This window comes from Vicia villosa, linkage group LG6 (genome assembly GCF_029867415.1).
Source record: "Vicia villosa cultivar HV-30 ecotype Madison, WI linkage group LG6, Vvil1.0, whole genome shotgun sequence".
NCBI classification, from domain to species: domain Eukaryota; kingdom Viridiplantae; phylum Streptophyta; class Magnoliopsida; order Fabales; family Fabaceae; genus Vicia; species Vicia villosa.
The window spans coordinates 157,281,602-157,299,751 of record NC_081185.1 but is presented as its reverse complement, the minus strand read 5'-3'; the positions used below and the strand labels follow the sequence as shown (position 1 = coordinate 157,299,751).

At 33.6% G+C, this 18,150-nt stretch overlaps 1 protein-coding gene and 1 long non-coding RNA gene across 10 annotated transcripts; one reads left to right on the top strand and one right to left on the bottom strand.

Moving 5' to 3' along the window:
• The first annotated feature begins 1,776 nt into the window (after nt 1-1,776).
• On the top strand, nt 1,777-13,360 carry LOC131610744 (histone-lysine N-methyltransferase ATX3-like). Of its 2 annotated transcripts, XM_058882782.1 has the most exons (23): nt 1,777-2,606; nt 2,726-2,781; nt 2,883-3,051; nt 3,577-3,684; nt 3,782-3,850; nt 3,945-4,013; nt 4,113-4,204; nt 4,304-4,402; nt 4,653-4,788; nt 5,053-5,125; nt 5,276-5,375; nt 5,509-5,633; nt 6,114-6,259; nt 6,565-6,669; nt 6,851-6,915; nt 7,004-7,208; nt 7,394-7,477; nt 7,577-7,627; nt 7,737-7,826; nt 7,936-8,022; nt 12,779-12,853; nt 13,014-13,114; nt 13,270-13,360. In XM_058882782.1, exons 1-23 carry the CDS (start codon nt 1,881-1,883, stop codon nt 13,358-13,360), a joined length of 2,922 nt encoding a protein of 973 aa, XP_058738765.1. In that variant the 5' UTR covers nt 1,777-1,880. The 2 variants fall into 2 exon arrangements, with proteins under 2 accessions (XP_058738765.1, XP_058738764.1); XM_058882781.1 differs by lacking the exons at nt 12,779-12,853; nt 13,014-13,114; nt 13,270-13,360 and having other exon boundaries at nt 1,778-2,606; nt 7,397-7,477; nt 7,936-8,604.
• LOC131610745 (uncharacterized) lies at nt 12,705-17,106 on the bottom strand. Of its 8 annotated transcripts, none has more exons than XR_009286624.1 (6): nt 16,891-17,106; nt 16,740-16,781; nt 15,496-15,551; nt 15,113-15,404; nt 14,232-14,318; nt 12,705-14,106 (listed from the first exon to the last, which is right to left on the bottom strand). It is a non-coding gene; the product is annotated as an uncharacterized LOC131610745 (long non-coding RNA). The 8 variants fall into 8 exon arrangements; XR_009286625.1 differs by having other exon boundaries at nt 12,705-14,318; nt 15,113-15,184; nt 15,293-15,404; nt 16,891-17,102; XR_009286623.1 differs by having other exon boundaries at nt 12,705-13,385; nt 14,017-15,404; nt 16,891-17,102.
• Nucleotides 17,107-18,150: the final 1,044 nt, after the last annotated feature.

Sequence of the window (18,150 nt, the reverse complement as noted above, 5' to 3'; positions counted from 1 at the left end):
ATGGAACGTTTCAATTATGGGACTTCATTTAATGCTTGTGTTCCCAAACACTCTTTGAAAAAACCAAAGCAATGCATGTCTGACAGCGCATGGACAACTATTCCTGAGGACGACTATGACTCACTCGATATCTAGAGTGTCTGACGAGTCTTTGGGACAACTGTTTTGGGTTGACTTAAGGTTCAATAAGATAAGACCCACTCATCTCATCTACTACATTAAGCCCAATGTATAAATACAATTACAAGAGATTTTCAAGTACACAATCTCTAATGTCCACTCACATTATGATTTTCTTGAACCTAATTTAACTTGAGTGTTTGAGTGCTAACCATGCAGGCACCACCCTTTTTGATCCACCAAACGACAGATTAGTAACACCAGGTTAATTCAAGATCGACGTCTCTAATTCAAGACACAACACAATCGTAACCTTCAGACAAAGAAGTCACATCCTTTAATCGCTTACGAAGCTTCATTCCACCACAACTTCCACAATCTTTTAAAATATTTTATCGATGATTACATTTTCGTGTATTATGAACTAAAATTTTATATTATTTATTTTATAATTATATATAAATTTATATTCTTTTTAATTATTATAAATTTAGATTAAAAATTAAATGAAAAAAAAAATAGTATCCATTTGTTTTAACTTTAAAAAATATATAATTTAAAAAAATGACTTTTATAAATATATTTTTTAAAATATTAACTTTTTATTATAAAATGTTAGCTGAGTTATATATAAGTGTAAACTCTTGATCTAAAATTCAATTTATAGCGTCAACATTTATTTATATTCATGTATTAACGTAAACAAATTATTATTATTTATAAATTAATATTTTTTTTTTAAAAAGATAATTTTTTAATCACTATTATAAACAAATATTTTAATTTTTAATCAATTAAATTATTGATGATGTATATAGTTTACATTTGAGGCAAAATACACAATAAATAAGAAAGTAAAATATATATTTTTATTTGACTAGGGAAAGTAGAAATTTTTAAAAGTTTGGATTAAAATAATTTAATAAATTTACCTTTTTTTTAAATGGTAAGTTAGAGTTATAAATTTGACTTTGTTTTATTTTTTTTATATTTATTTATTATTAATTTAGAATATATAAATATAAATGAGTGTAAATCAATGTAAATATATTGTTAATATTATAAATTATTATTTTTTAAAAGATTAATATAAATAGAGATTAAAAATAGTACAAGTGTAAAATAATTTTAATTTGTTGTTCAATAAAAAATTATTAATCTATTTATAATTTTAAAAAATAAATATAATTAAACAGAATACACGTTATTGATTTATTGACGATATAAAAATATGGGTCACACAAACGAGTGTTCAGTATATAAAAAAATTATTTTTTAAATAAATTATTTATTTTAATTTCTAATACATTGAATACAAACAATTTTAATAAAATAAACTTTATTTTTCTTTAAAAAAATTAATTTATTTTTATTTCTAAAATGTTAAATACAAATATTAATTATCTTTTTAAACTCTTAACAAGTGCCACTAAGACGTTAGCATTTTCCTAAAATTATTTATAATTATAAATATATTTTAATTAAATTATTTAATTGACTGTGTAAATATTTTTAAGAAGAGAAAACATAATAATTAATCTAGAAGTTTTATTATAAAAATAATTATCTAGAAATTAATACCAATTCCCTTTTCCGCCAAAAAAACCACCCGCTAATTTACTCAATTTTACAAATTTCAGCGTCTTACACTTTTTTCCTTCACACTCTTCTCACTCTCTCTCATTTCAACAAATCGTTCGATTTGGGGATTTTATCATATCATCACTCTGCTAGGGTTTCGTTTTCCTCACAATCACAAGATGACCATCAAGCGTGATTTGAAATCTGAAGCTCAACACTCTGCATCTCCATCCATTCAGAAGAAGCCCAAAGCCAACAATTGCGCTTCTGTCTGTGGATCCACTGCTGCTGCTGCTGCTGCTGCTGGCGAGGTTCATTCTAGTTCCGATCTCAATTTCAATGCCAATGCGAATTCGAATTCAGCTTCGACTGGAGAAGCTCCTCTGTTTCCGCGATCATCAAGAGGTCGCGTTCAGAAGCCTCCATCGAAGTTCAATGATTCCGTACTGTTCGATTCACGGAAGAAGAATAATAATGGAGGAATCAGAAAATCTGGATCAGGTATTGAAGTTGGCAACAGTTCGGGAGAGATTGGAAAAAAAGGGAAGGAAATCAAATGTGATTTGAAAACAGAGAGTGATAATGGATTTGATGAATTTGGCTGTGACAAGAATGCTGAGTCGTTTAAGAGCATTAAAACGACGGTTAGTGGGAGTGAATTGATGTTGGTTAAAACAGAGAGTGAAAATGGTTTTGATGAAAAGGGGAAAAAGGAGGAAGAGGTTTTCGAGCTGGAGGAATTTGGTTTGGGTGATGTGGTTTGGGCAAAATGTGGTAAGAGTAATATTGCGTGGCCTGCTGTGGTGATTGATCCCATCTCACAAGCTCCTGAGTCTGTTCTCAGACGATGTGTTCCTGGTGCAATTTGTGTTATGTTTTTTGGTTATTCGAACGCAAAGCTAAGGGTGAGTTTTTTCTTTTTTTTTTTCTTTTCTTTCTTCAAGCTACTTAATATAAAGGCTGAGTTATTTTGATTGTGGTTTTATGTTTGAAATCTAATGAATTGGTGATGGGAACTTGGCAGGACTATGCGTGGGTGAAGCAGGGGATGGTATTTCCCTTCTTGGAATTCATGGATAGGTGTGCATGCATGTGTGAATGATTTTTGGTTGTTGTTCTCCGTGCTAGAATATTTTGGCTTGTGGCTTGTACTTGCTTGTATTAAAAGTTACCTTGTTTAGATTTCAGGGGCAGACCCGAATATATAAGAGCCAACGCAGCGACTTTCACAAGGCAGTGGAGGAAGCGATTTTGGCAAACAATGACATTCTCGACCCACATTTCCGAGCTCAGCAAAATGTGGAGGGCGAGGGTTCCTGTGCTGGTCAGGAATACCACTACCAAGACCAGGTGATTTTAATTTTTTCCCACTGTGTATTACTCATTATCTTGAGAAAGATGCTGAGAATTTATAAGTTTGGTTTATCAGAATATAGAGTGATGTAGATGACAGAGGCTACAAGCACTATTCAAACATTTATCTTAGTAGAAAGGAGTAAGGGCTATATAAGCTCAAGCATCTTATTTGGTTACTGCATACTTCTTGGTCTTTATGCATATAAATCATGTTTGAACACAACTCATGGATTGAAATGTTTAACAAAAATTAATTGCCTATGACCATTGAATGAAACATCAAAAGTTTAAATGATGCATGCCATATCGTGATTTTTTTGTCTCAATGTAAAATTAAATTGTATAGTTTGTGTGTATTTCTGGCCCGCTTGTGATCCTTGTTTAGTGCAAGTGTTTTTAATGTCTTTCATCTTTTTCAATATTGTATGAGAGTTGACACTAATTTCTAATGAAATTCTTTTTTAAATCTTATAGATTCTAGATAGTTCCATAATTTTGTCCAATGAATAAATTATGCAGGATACAATATTTTGTTATGGCTGTGGTTTGACGTTGCCTTGCAAAACCATGAAGGAGATTAAGGATTCAAGCTGTGCTCCTCAGCATTATTGTAAACCTTGTGCAAAGGTTCGGTGAATGACTCATTTAAGATGTCTTACTTTCTTAGCGAAATATATTTATTGTTGACATTTAATTCTGAACACCTAAAATTCTGTTCTCTCAGTTACTTAAATCGAAACAATACTGTGGCATTTGCAAAAAGGTTTGGCACCATTTAGACGCTGGTGATTGGGTGAGATTCTACTTCTCTACTTGATTTAACTTAAGTTTGTTTCACATATTATCAAAATTTTGAGATCTTATGTGCCTGAGCAATTTTGAATTAGGTACGCTGCGACGGATGTAATGTTTGGGTGCATGCTGAGTGTGACAAAATTTCCAGCAAACTTTTCAAGGTTATCATGTTAACATGGTCCTACATCTCTCTTTTCACTATTTTTGTGCTTATTTGATGCCCCTGGTCCAAAATATTATTGACAGGCTACTTGATGCAGGATCTGGAAAATATAGAATACCATTGCCCAGACTGCAAGGGAAAGATGAAACGTAATTTATCAGAAGCACAAACAAATGAATCAAAAATAAAGTACATAGTAGTTATCTATTACTTCCTTTTCACATACTTGTAGTTGTAGAGGCATTCAGCGTCTGACTTAATTCTTTGAATCTGATGTTCTTTCTTTAGGGACAGATCAGTAGAGAAAAACCAAAAACCTGTGCTACCTGAAACGCTAGCAGTGGTGTGCAATCACATGAAAGGAATTTACTTTCCAAGGCTTCATCAGTAAGCCTTCAACAATTTTTTACATTATAGGGTTTAACAGCCGAATTACAATATTTTGACTTCCCCTCCGTATCTTTGACTCTTTCTTACCCCACCCCCCTTTTTTACCCTTCCTTTTTATCTCTCTTTGTTACATTTATCACACCCCATTGACTAAATCTTTTTCCAAACCAATAAAAGATATTAGCTGATAAACTATTAAGTCAATCAAAAGAAATTCATGTACCTTCTTTATTAATTTTTACTACAGAGTTATGTGCGAGTGTGGCTCGTGTGGGTCAAAGAAGCATGCATTGCCTGAATGGGAACGACATGTGGGTTGCAGAGCCAAAAAATGGAGACTTAGTGTGAAAGTAGAAGGCACAATGCAACCGCTAATAAAATGGGTATGTGTCATATCTTGCTAGATTAGATGTGTGACAAATCTTTCTGGAAGAATGCGTTTCTGCCAGTTTTGTATTAACCGTCAGGTAGAATGGTTATATTACTTTTATGCCGTTCGCATCACTTTTCCCCCCTATACTTCTCAAAATTTGAAGTATAAAGATATAGTCCTGCAATGTCAAATGTGTGTGGATCATGTCTTCGTATTTCCATATTACTTTTGTTTTTCTTTCTCTTTCTTTAAATAACTACACAAATTTATTCAGATCACGGAATTCAATTCCCAAGCTGGAATTCCCTCGCAGTTAGATCAGAAACAGGTGCTTTCCTTTTTGCAAGGTAAGCATGTGTTTCATATGGACTTTTACATGACAAAGCTTTCTTTTCTTTAATGTGATCAGGTCTTATGGTACATTGCAGTCTCATGTTTTCTCTTAAATACATTTTTTGAAACGGAGAAACTTCATTTACTTTACTTTATTGTCTCAGAGAAGTATGAGCCAGTTTGTGCAAAATGGACAACAGAGAGATGTGCGGTATGCAAATGGTTTGAAGATGAAGACGTTAACAATATTATCATCTGTAACAGGTGCTTTAATAATCATTCATGATTTTCACCGCTAGTTGTAGACTTATTATAGATGTTAAAACTCTGTTTCTGATTTACAAAACTTTAAAGAATCAAAAGTCATTTACTCCATGTGCACTTGTTCATTGTGCAGGTGCCAAATTGCAGTCCACCAAGAGTGCTATGGGGCAAGGCAGGTCCAAGATTTTAACTCATGGGTTTGCAGAGTGTGTGAAACTCCTGATGTAGAAAGAGAGTGTTGTCTCTGTCCAGTTAAAGGCATGTCATCTACATTTAATATTTTCTTGCAATATTATTACATTATACCAGATTCTTCAGGAAGGTAGTAGCCTCTGGACCCAGCCCAATAATTCTTCAGTGAGAAATGGACAATTTTTCATTCATATACTGATTGCATTGACTTTATCATGGACTAACCAATGTATGCATGCAACCCATTTAGCCCATTTTTAGGCAGTTATGGAGAATTGACTTATATACCTCATGCAAATATGTTTTTGGGGTATCTTGAAGAACTTAGTTGTTCTTATTTTATGATATAAGAACTTATGGTAGTGCTTTGATGAGCTTATATATAATTTACCGTGTGCTCTTAAGTTGTGTTTGGCTTATGCTGAAGTCCTAGCATTGTTCACTTAACATTTAAATGGCATTTTCCCCCTTATAATTTTTCTGTAGCGGTTATATTTGTCACCCATTGTTAATTTTCTTCTATAATATGGGGGAAACTCTTTGCAGGTGGTGCACTAAAGCCAACTGATGTTGAGTTGCTGTGGGTTCATGTAACATGCGCTTGGTTTCGGCCTGAAGTTTCTTTCGAAGACGAAAAAGCAATGGAACCTGCTTCTGGAATCCTTAAAATTCCTCCTAATTCCTTTTTGAAGGTAAATCATAGGGGCTAAAGTTATCTTTTAAAGTTGTTGTCAGGTGATTTAGCCTGCAATATTCTTTCTAGCAGCAGCTATGAACTGATTTGCATGCTTGTTTTGATGACCACCCAAGATGAATTCTCTTGGGGGATAAGACATGGCAATTTTTTGTAATTCCATTCTCTGTAGTTATTTTATCACCCAAAATTACTTAGATAAAAAAGGCTTTCCACTCAAATAATTAGAGTCTTTTTCTAGATGTATTACACTTTTACTCTCACATTCACTATTTCTCTGTTTCTTGTCTACATTGGTGCCAGACTTGCGTGATTTGTAAACAAAGCCATGGTTCCTGTACACGTTGTTGCAAGTGTGAGACATATTTTCATGCGATGTGTGCATTAAGAATGGGATATAGCATGACAGTAAGTATGACAATCCTTTTACCTAAATTAAGCTGGTTCTTGATCTGAAGCTGCTAATTTTTCTTAATTTGCTCTTTTCTTTTGAGGGAAGCAGTCATTTTATGTCCATAAATTAGTAAACATATAGATAGCGATTACAACCACTGCTGGGAAAATATGTTGATAATGTTTAAATGTACAGGTGCGTACTACAGTGAAGAAGGGAACTCAAGTAACAAAGAACTTAATATATTGTGCAGTTCACAGGTTTGAGACCTGGTCTTCAAATTATGCTAATCTTATTTTCCATGTTTTTTTTTTTTAAAACGGTTTACATATTTTAATTTCATTTTAGGGTCCCAAATCCAGATTCAGGAGTGTTTGTGTATCCACCCCTAAGGACAATCTCTCCAAGAACTTCGTTTCAAAAATGCAATAGAGAATCAAAGCTTATTTCATCAAATAGTATAGAACTCCTTGAACCTCCATCTTCTGAAAGTAATGAGGTTGAGTTACTATCTGCTGCCAGGTGTCGTGTTTACAGAAAGTTTCCTAATAAGGTACTTATTTAATACATACTATTGTGACCATAATTTTATATTAAGTTATCAACTTCTCTAGGCTTCTGCTTTGAAATCATGCATAGGCACTTGAAGTTTTTTGCTGCATCAAAAACTATGTAACAGATTATTTTCTAATCTCTTAAATTTGGTCATGTTTAATTACAATTTCTCCTATATGCCAGAAGGACTGTGCACCAATAATTCACTTGCTTGGGGGGCCAAACATTCATTCTTTAAGTGCAATAACTCAGTTAAACAGCAGCACGGTAATCTTCTTGTTTTGGTGCTCTACTCAATGAATGAGCCACTTCAACTTTTTTGTTTTTTGATCAAAAACTCTTCGTTCTAATCTTGTTCTGTGATAGGATGCTGCTGAAACATTTTCTTCATTTAAGGAACGCCTTCACCACTTACAGGTCAGTTAATATCTCAATTTTCCAAAGTTAAATTTCATTTCCATTTTTTATTTTAAAATAAAATAATGTCTATATTTTTTATTTAACATTTGAGGCTTTTGGGTTTTAGAAAATGGAAAATTATAAAGTTTGCCTTGGAAAATCAGCTATCCAAGGGTGGGGCCTCTTTGCTCGTAGAGATTTGCAAGAAGGGGAGATGGTAACACATTTCATATTAACTTAAGATGGTCACTGAAGTGTAAAATAAATATCGCTATGGTTTTTTCTCTGATGAACTATATGTTCCTTCTTCATGTGCCTCTCTGCAGGTTGTTGAGTATCGTGGTGAGCAAATAAGGGGTAGTCTTGAGGATTCGAGGGAAGCAAGACACCGGTTAGAAGGCAAAGATTGTTATGTGAGTCTCGTTAAAATTGTTTGAGATATCAGTCTGTATTTGCCACTTACTGTGTGATACTTCATATTTGGTTTGGATAGTAGAAAATGGAACTTCACTATACGTTAAATCAAACCATGTGTGCATAATGTTGAAAAAGATAATAATAATTCAAATGATTTGTAAAATTTAAGGATTTGAAAAATATTACGAGTCTTCATAGCATTGTAGATAGATCATTTTTTGTTTCAATTCCAAACGGGTTTTCACTTTTATAAGGGCAGAAATGTAATCAATTTGATTGCATTTTAATGTGTTCGAAATATAAGAATTGGTTTCTTAAATTATTTTCTCCACTTAAGATGGTGAAAACTAGATTTCTTAACTTGGGAAATTTGGAATTGGGATTGGACCAATTGCATTGTGCGGAGAATTGAGGCTTCCTGAAGATTAAATCATTGGACATTGAGAAAAGGTTAAGGAATAATCTGTTTGATCTGCATACTGTTTGATCTGTGAGGAAAAGAATAAGAATCTTCCTCAAGCTTCCTCTACAACAAGTCACGGGCTAATGAAGGATATTTGGGAGAGTTCAAGTTTCTATCTGTGTTCAAGTTTCTATCTGTGTTCAAAGTATTCTTTGAGATTATGATATAATTACATTTCTATTCAGTTTATATATATCTCGTGTATATAAACAGGTGTTGAAACATTTTCTATTAATAAAAAAGTATTCAAATTCAAGTTGGTATCATAATCTAATTCAAGTTCTACTGTGTCATATGCTATTATGTTTCCATTATTGGACCATCCAACATTTCTATCCACTCTTTAGAAGTTTAGTCATAAGTGTGAGAGGATGCGTTAAGAGTCTCACATTAAATAATACAAAAATGAATATATGTTTTGAAATGTTGAGTGAGATCTAATAAGTCGGAGCAATCCTCAACTTACAAGTTTGTTGTCGTCAGCTTTATTTTCAAAAGTAAATACTTTTTTGTAGACTTCATTATTTGATGGTTGTTTTACAAGTTTCATCTCCGCTCACCTTGTGTCATTCTAGTTATGATACTAGTTTCCTATCTCATTATGTTGATATCACTGATTTTAAATTTTGGTGCTTCAAATCGTGTCGTTGGTAATCCATCTTTTATTTCTAACTTGTCACTATCTAAAGCACCTTACATTACATTTGCTAATGGTTGTAAGGCACAAGTCACATGTATTAGCCAAGCCTCACCTCTATTGTCTTTCTGTTAGAACTATGAGTGATTCGTAACTAATTGTCATTTTGTAACACTCGTGGCTGACGAGGAAGGAGAATGGTCGCTGGTGCACAAGGCATGACAATGAGTGACTCTTGAAAGCTTCTAGGAAAAAGCTGAATTTACATCGGAATGAGAGAGATCATGAGGTTGTGCAGGTATGACACTGCATAGATGAAAGAAAATTTATCAGGGTTGATCAGTACTACTTATACCAACAAGATACATCTTCTTTTCGGCAGTCTAACAAATAAGAACTTCATAATTAAGCGTGCTTAACGCTTAACTTGGAGTAGTATTTGGATGAGTGACCTTTTTGAAAGTTTCTCAGAAAACGTGTGAGTGAAAGCAGTTTGAGGCGTTACAAAATGGTATCAGCGCAGTCATCTCTTAGTACGATGTGGTTGGGCGACGAACCAAGTGGAAGCTGGTGAATATGTAACAACCGAGGCCGATGAGGGCGGGGAGTGTTCACCAGTGCACAAGGCATGACAATGAGCGGCTCATTGGAGCTTCTAGGCAAAAAAATAAATTCACATCAGAATGAGAGAGATCTTTAGGCTATACAGGTATGTGACTGCTTGGATGAAGGAAGACTTATAAAGATTGATTAGCAGTACCTATACCAACAAGATTCGTTTCTTTTCTGTAGCATAATAAGAACTCCACAATTAAGCGTTTGACTTGGAGTAGTATTCAGATGAGTGACCTTCTGGGAGAAAACGTGTGAGTGAAGGCAAAGCATATGTAGATATGGTTGTGCTAATGTGGTGAGAATGAAATTTGTCTAAGGCGTTACAAGTGTCGCCACGTTGAAGCTCTAAAAACAACGTATGTTGAATCTAGTGATTCAGCTTCATAGATTGATGCTTCTGATTCTAGTAATTCAACTCCAAAAACGGTTACTTTTGATTCTAGTGATTCTACTTCAAAGACGACTACTACTTATTCTAGTGATGAAGTTATTGTCCTAATCTCTTTTCCCGATGCGATCCCACCCCAGTCTTTTGTTGATATAAAGGTAAAAAAATTACTTCTAATCTCTATCATGTTTGCAGCTATGAGTTACCATCGATTGTCTTTTTCAAACTTGGTTGTCGTTTCTACTTTTTCATTTGCCTTAGTTCCTAAGACAACTCATGAAGCATTATCTCATTAAGAATGGGAATAAGCCGCAATCGATGAGACGATGACTTTAAAATCTAACGATCTCTAATGGACATGTTGATTGATTAAAGGCTTGATTAGTTGCAAAAGGTTATACTTATGTCTAGGATCAAGATTAATGATACCCTTTCACCCGTTGCAATAATGACATTTGTTCGTCTCTTTATGTTTATGGCTACCATGAAATATTGATCCTTATTTCAATTGGATATCACGAATGCTTTCTTGCACGATGATTAAGAAAATGAGATTTATATGAAGCAACCTCTTGGATTTGTTGCTCACGGAGCATATGTCGGTATGCATATTACAAAAGTCCTAAGATGATATAAAAGAATCACCTGTGCATTGGTTGGTCAATTATGCAAAGTTCTACAGTTTGGGATAATCAATTGTGAATCAGATCACTCGCTCTTTCTTATAGTTTATATTGATGACAATGTGATTATATCATGAAGGTATCAAGGCATTGAAATAACAATTCTTTCAAAACTTTTACACAAAGTACATGGGTCTTTTGTGTTACTTTCTTGGGATTAAGGTTACTCAATCACAGTTAGACATTCTTTCAGAACTTCTTGCTCACTGTAACAAGACCAAACATATCTTTCCAGTTAGTGTTGTAAGTCAATTCCTTGTGACAATCATTTAGTGTTGTAAGTCAATTCCTTAAGCTTCCATGTGACAATCATTGGAATGCAGTTGTTTGAATTCTTAAATACATCAAAAGACTTTAATCACTAATAGAGATAACTAATAGATAGGCGCCTTACTTCTAGTTATTTTATTTGTGAGGGAAATTCAATTTCTCAAAAGAGTAAAAAAACAAACTGCTGTTGCATGATCGAGTACAAAATTTGAGTATTGAGTTAAGGCTCGTGCTACGTGTGATCTTGTATAGTTGAAACATTTACTACAAGAGCATGTTGGTGAGGTTGGCCAAATAGAAATTATATGTGATAATAACCAATGAACTTTACGTCCCTCTTGTAATTTAGTTTTTTATGAGAATAAAACATATAGAAGTCGATCGGCGATTCCTTAGAGAAAAGATTCCCTCTAGAATCATCAAAACTTCCTTTATCAATTCTGAAGACCAACTTGTTGATTTCTTAGGTTGTTAATCTCAGAAATGCATTGGACCCCCACAATGCTTTAAGGGCATATCGAAAAAGCGGGATGATTGCTATTGTGAAGACTAAATAAAACAATGTACATAGTAAATATAAATTCCAACAGCATACATAAATAGTAAAAATTCTATCTGGCCAACCTCACCAAAATGCATGAATGTAAAGTTGATTACGCTACACTGTTATTGTATGCTATTGACAACCTAGTTGATATCTTGGCCAAATCTCTACGAAGTCCTCGAATAGCCTTCAAGTGAGGGTAGCAATGGCCTTCCAACAAACTGCAACCTAGGTTATAATTGGGTATCCATGTTCTTCATCATATGAACCTCAACCTTGGCTGCTTCAGTAATATCAGTTAGCAAATCCAATGTTCAGCTTATGCCTTTGGAAGATATGGAAAATCAGGAATCATACTGATTTTAACAGGTCCATTTTTAACCCCATAGAGGTTGCTTTCTTGGCTGCAGAATGCACCCTAGAGCAGAGCTCCTGTGCCCAATCCTCCCTCACCCAATCTCAACGTAATTAAGTCCCTCCAAGCCATGGATCAGCAAAGGCCATGGATCAACAAAGATAAATGTAGATGTAGGCTGTTTTGAAAACACTTATTCAAGTTGGTTAGTTCTAGATTGTAATTTTGAAGGTCAACACAACTTTGTTTCCACAAAGTTTGAAAGAGCAAAGCTGTCCCCTGTTCTAGTTGAAGCGTTGGGCACAAGGTGGTGCCCCGCAACCTCAACAGAGTAATTACTGAATTTGATGCTGAAGGGGTTGTTAATTGCATATATAGATCCTTAAAACTTACAGCTATATTGATCTGATTGTCCTTGTCTGTGAGGAGCTCTTGTCTCAGTAGGAAAGTGCATCTGTGCTTAGTGTTAGAAGGTGCAAGAATGCTGCTGCTCATAAGCTTGTTGGTCTAGCTATAGAGATCTGGGGTCAGAACATGGGTGGGAAGTATCCCTTAACATGTTTATCAAACTGTTTGTATGGATTCCATGTTTTCTGTTTTAATTGAAATCTGTTTGCTTTTAAAAAAGAATGATTTCAAATCAATCCAAATCCTAAGTTTTAAAACTGATGTTTGTTTTCCAAAGCAAAATAAATCACAGGTAGTATATATTTCATAGGGTCATACAAAACTCAATCATGTTTCATTTGGTTTCATTATACTTTTGATCTTAATACCACATGAAATACATTATGCAGCTGTTCACAATAAGTGACAAAGTGGTAATAGATGCAACAAATAAGGGAAACATCTCACGTATTATAAACCATTCTGTAAGTTGTTTCCACTTAATCCTATCTTTTGGTTTTTTAGTACTTCATTTCCTCTACAATGCTGATAAACGACAGAAAAAAGAATGGCACAAATGTTAGTTTTACATTACAAATGTTTTATGTTTCTGATAAAAATAATGAATAAATGTGATTGCTGCAGTGCATGCCAAACTGCTTTGCAAGGATTGTGAATTTGAGTGATGAGGAGAGCGTGATTGTTCTTATTGCCAAAACCAATGTTTCTGCTGGTGAAGAACTAACGTACGGTTTGATGTGTATATTTTTTATATATGTGTTATGCATGCAAACAATCTTGCATATCTGGCTCTGTCATGCAACATAATACTGCAGGCATTTTTTCTGGTACAGGTATTAAGTTTTTTTCTGACTTCTTTTCCATTTCAATGTTGCCACAGATATGACTACTTGTTCAATAAAGATGAGCCGGAAGAACACAAGGTTCCCTGTCGCTGCAGAACCCCCAAATGTAGAAAATTTATAAACTAGGTTGGTTCCTGGTTTCACATAGTTTCTGCCAGTGGAGTAATATGTCCATTGAGATTGTAGTTTTTTTAATTTGTATATCACTATTTATTACTGGATGTTTAACCCGTGCTGGGTTTGAGTAAAATATTTATTTAAAATGTTTATGCAGAAAAAATATTTCAATTTTGCGATAGAAATGTTTTAAATTGCAGTAATATGACTAGAAGTTGAACCGAACCAAACTGAACCACAAATTCAGTTTGAGAAAGTTGAATCAAACCAAACTGCAACCATTTCACCTTAACCAAACCAAACTGATTCAGTGATTTGGTGCACTATATTTTATTTCTGTTGTGAGTTGCAGAAGATGGATAGATTCACTGTTAGTAATAGTTTACCGAACCGGAGACATTGACAGTTTGGTTAGTGAGATGCAATGTTAAAACACAGTTTGGTTCACAAATAATACAACTAGTACAGTTATTTTAAAAGTGGTTTGGTTCAGTTCATGGTTCAGTTTGGTTCTAAACAGAATTTAGACAGCCCTAAATATGACTATTTAAAATTAATTTCTACTCTAAAAAGTTTCTATAATTTCTAATAGTTAATACTGTGATTGTTAGTCAAGATGTATTAACTACGGTGTAGAAAATAAGATTAGTGAAAGAAATACATACCTCATTGAAAAACCATCACATTTGTTTTGATATCTACACATTAGTTTCTTCAACTCGGCATATTTCAGATGTAATCCATAATTTTTCAAACTATTAAGTTGAGAAAAATGTGTCCAAAAAATTAGTATTGACATGATGGAAATATTTAAGACGATAACATAAAAATTGCATAGATCAACTAACACAAAAGTGGAAAAAAGACATTTAGATATTACCTTATGGTAGAATTCCAAAGCAATCCTTGGAAGATGACAAACAGTCTTTACTTTCAAACATCTTTTCAAATAGCCGTTCAAAAAAATCTTTTCAAATAAATTACAATTATATCGACACCATAAAAATATTAAGGACAACAACACATATATTGGATAGATCTAATGAAATACAATTTACCAAAAATATACTTAGAAAAATTAGTGAGAAAGGAATGAGTATAAAAAAGAGATTGATGGAAAAAAAATACACATCTCATTGAAGAACATATACATTGCTTTTGATTAGTAATGCAATAATTTACACATTGGTATCTACGGCTCAAACTATTTCAAAAGATGCAACTCTGATGAGCGAAACATATAGAACCTAAAGATAATGAAAATTATAAAACTAATGAAAAGTTATTTTAAATATATATTAATGATAACATAATTTATAAAAGTTAAAGAAAAGTTATTTGAAAATTGAATTAAGATAAATTTAGGATTTAATAGAAGAAAATAGGAAAAATTCCCTTGACTGCATAACTTCGAGGGTCTGCATTCTTCTTAAATGCAGTGTTGTCAATGACGGATGGCGGTCCAGAGCGGAGAGCCAAAATCCCGCCATCACGACCGCTTTGCTGCACTGTTATAGCAGATTATGGCGGGAAAACCCGCAATATCAGCTGATATTTACCATTGCGGCGAGTTTAAAAACCACCATGTATATCCGCAATAGTGGCCATGGCGCCGCCATTTGATAACACTGCTTAAATGGCAAGATCCTTTCAACCCTATTCATGAGCTACATCTCTAACAAATCCTAGCCGAGTCAAATTTCCTGAACAGCACTTCGCGTTGGAAATTTTCGTAACGGAGAAAGCAACTTAGCATAGTACCTGAAACCTTTATGTCACCAATACATTCTTTAAAATCGGAGATTAGTGTTATCTCTGCTGCTTCATCGACAACTGTTATTTCAAGTAGATAATAGAAAAATATAAATTGAGTGAAACCAGTATCAAGTGATAGACATAATAGTGTATAATTATAATGCATTGTAGTGTAAATAATTTTACACATGAGTCTCCCGGTATACTTTTTGACAGCCAGTTGGTTGGATCTGATAAGTGAGATTAGGCCATCACAACTCAAACAACTTCTGCTATGCTCTATCTTAGATTCCAATTCCTAGAATAACAAGATTCCATTCACAAATTTATAACCAACAAGAACAACATTAAATGTATTTGCACAAGCCAGACAAGTATGAAATTCTCACCTTGAACGCTCTCTAGTTGTTCGTTGAGTCGCAAAATCTTCAGATCCGGGAATGGCCTGTTCCAATAATAAGTATTGAGATGTTGCTATCCATACAAAGAGCATAAATAACATTAGCAGCTAACAAAGAACTGATTACTACTAAGAAACTCTCCTGCAATCCACGCAACACTCAATAGTGACTTAAACAGGCTAATTAGTCCTCAAAATTGAAAGCATCGATCAAATTAGTTTCTTTTTATTTTTTAATCACCAAATACATCCTTGAAATCGTAAGATATCATTCAAAATAGTCTCTACGTTAACTTTTTCCTTTTGAGGCTATGAATTGGCATGTTAAGCAGACATGTCACATTAATTGATCACAAATAAATGTCACTTCACTAGGGATTAGTTTGTCTATTGTCTATGAGTTTTATTTATTAACATCAACTCGGCGACAAATTTATTAGTAACTCCAATCGTGTAAGGGCTAATTACTGGCAAGTAAGTCTTTAAGGCTATGATTGGATTGGATGAATAGAAAGGAGCGGAATGGAACAAAACAGAATAAAACGGAGCGAAATGGAATATAGATATCACTCTATCGTTTTGTTATTTTATTAATAATGTTTCATTCCATTGCATACACCCCAAATTAAATGGAATAAAAAAAATGGAGGATTGGATGGAATGGGATGAAATGAATTCCATCATATTCCACTTCATTCCATCTATTGTTTGCAAATCCAAAAAATTGAATCCCATTATTTACCACTCCATTCCATTTCATTCCATCAAATACCACTCTATTCCACTCTATTTCATTCCATCACATACCACTAATCCAAACGTACAAGGCCTAAATTTCATAGACAAATTAGAATCTAATATGGTAACCTAGATGTGGCATCAACTTGGAGAGACCACATAACCAACTAACTTGTTACATCACAGTCTGTAAGGATAAAAGATGATACAGTGATTATTTTAAAGGTCAGACAATTTGGCGCATCTATGAAACTAACAAAATTTCAGTAAGATCCGTAAAATTGAAAATATCATATCACATTAGTCCTGGTAGATCAAAGAAGAACCAATATTATAGGATTAAGATCCCTAGAATTCAATTTCATTACAAAATTATTAATGATTCATTATTAGTACTAACTTTCTCATAATAGTTCAGAATCAAGATTAAGATATACAATAATTAACCAAAATTGAGTTAATTACAATCAAGGAGAGAACGAGAAATGATCTTACATGTGAAGATCAAAACTGTAACAACAGCACCATCATCATCACCTGAAACAGTTTCAAAATTTAGGTTAAAATCTCATAAACTACACAAAAATTTGAGAGAAAACGGAAATATATAGGATTGTAACAGGAACAAGTTTTCGGTTGAGATTACCGATGCAGAGAGAAGTGAGGGAAAGAGGCTTCGTCTCCGTCATTGTATCGGATCGGAATTGTGGTTATGTGAAAAGGAGAGGACCACGGCAAATGACTTGTAACAGTTTATATACTCTCACGGTTCCGCAAAATGCACTAATTTTAATTTGGTCCTAATTTATTTTTCTCATCAAGATTACAAGTTATTTTTATTTTCTCTAATGTTGATTTTGAGTTTTGTGTGAATTTTGGTTATTGTTCTCGGTGTTTTTTTAATGATCAAATGAATAACTTTGAATTTGAGTTGTGTTATTTTTATTTCGCTCGAACTCGAAAGAATAATGATTTTTGATATTTTGATAATGGTGTTCTGTGTGTATTTCATCAAGACGTTATTCGGAATCGTATCCTTTTAAATTTAAATACATGATTTATCAATTGGATTTATGATAAATGTTGTTGGATAACTCTTGGAGAATTTTTGCCTTGTTAGTTTTTAAAATATGATTCTAACAACAGTATTAATAAATGAAGAGCTTGGGCATCAAAGTCTGCGTAGAAATTAAGGAGCCATTGAAGACCTGACATAAGGTTTATCAGTAAGGTGGTGATTTACATTTTGTAAGATTAAGTATGAAAGAGTTAAGACTTTATGCTTTAAACGGGGCAGACTTAGGCACTCAAGAAAGCTTTACCATGCGTTGTTTGAAACTGATAACAATGATGTGTGAGGCTTTAGAACTCCAATCTTCAAGTGAAGGTCTGCGAGAGGTGCAAGTAATAAGCGCGGGAAACAAGTGGCAGGAAAACCAACTCAAACAAAGGTGGGACCTACACAGGATGTAAGTGACAATTATAACGACCTAGTCCACGATGGAGTGAGAAGTTGTAAAACATTAATGCATATCCACGATGGAGTGAGAAGTTGTAAATCATTAATGCATATTCTGTTATTCATTGCAAGGACAATGTGGAAAATATTAAAATTAAGTTAACACTTACGATAAACTTAAATGGAAATAGCATAATAGGAAATAATGACCACCAATTGGTTGTTGTAAACAATTAGAAACTTTCAATAGGTGGCATGATGGCTCCAGTTATAATTGAAGTCTTCGTCATGGGGGTCACACATTTTTGAGCAACAACGAATGCATAATAGGGAATTTATTACATAACAAAATAAGGAAGAAAAAAATAGGGTCATAGAATAAGATCACTCCATGATTAAATATGGTATATCGAGTTCAACATCAGTCGTAACAACTCAATCAAACCA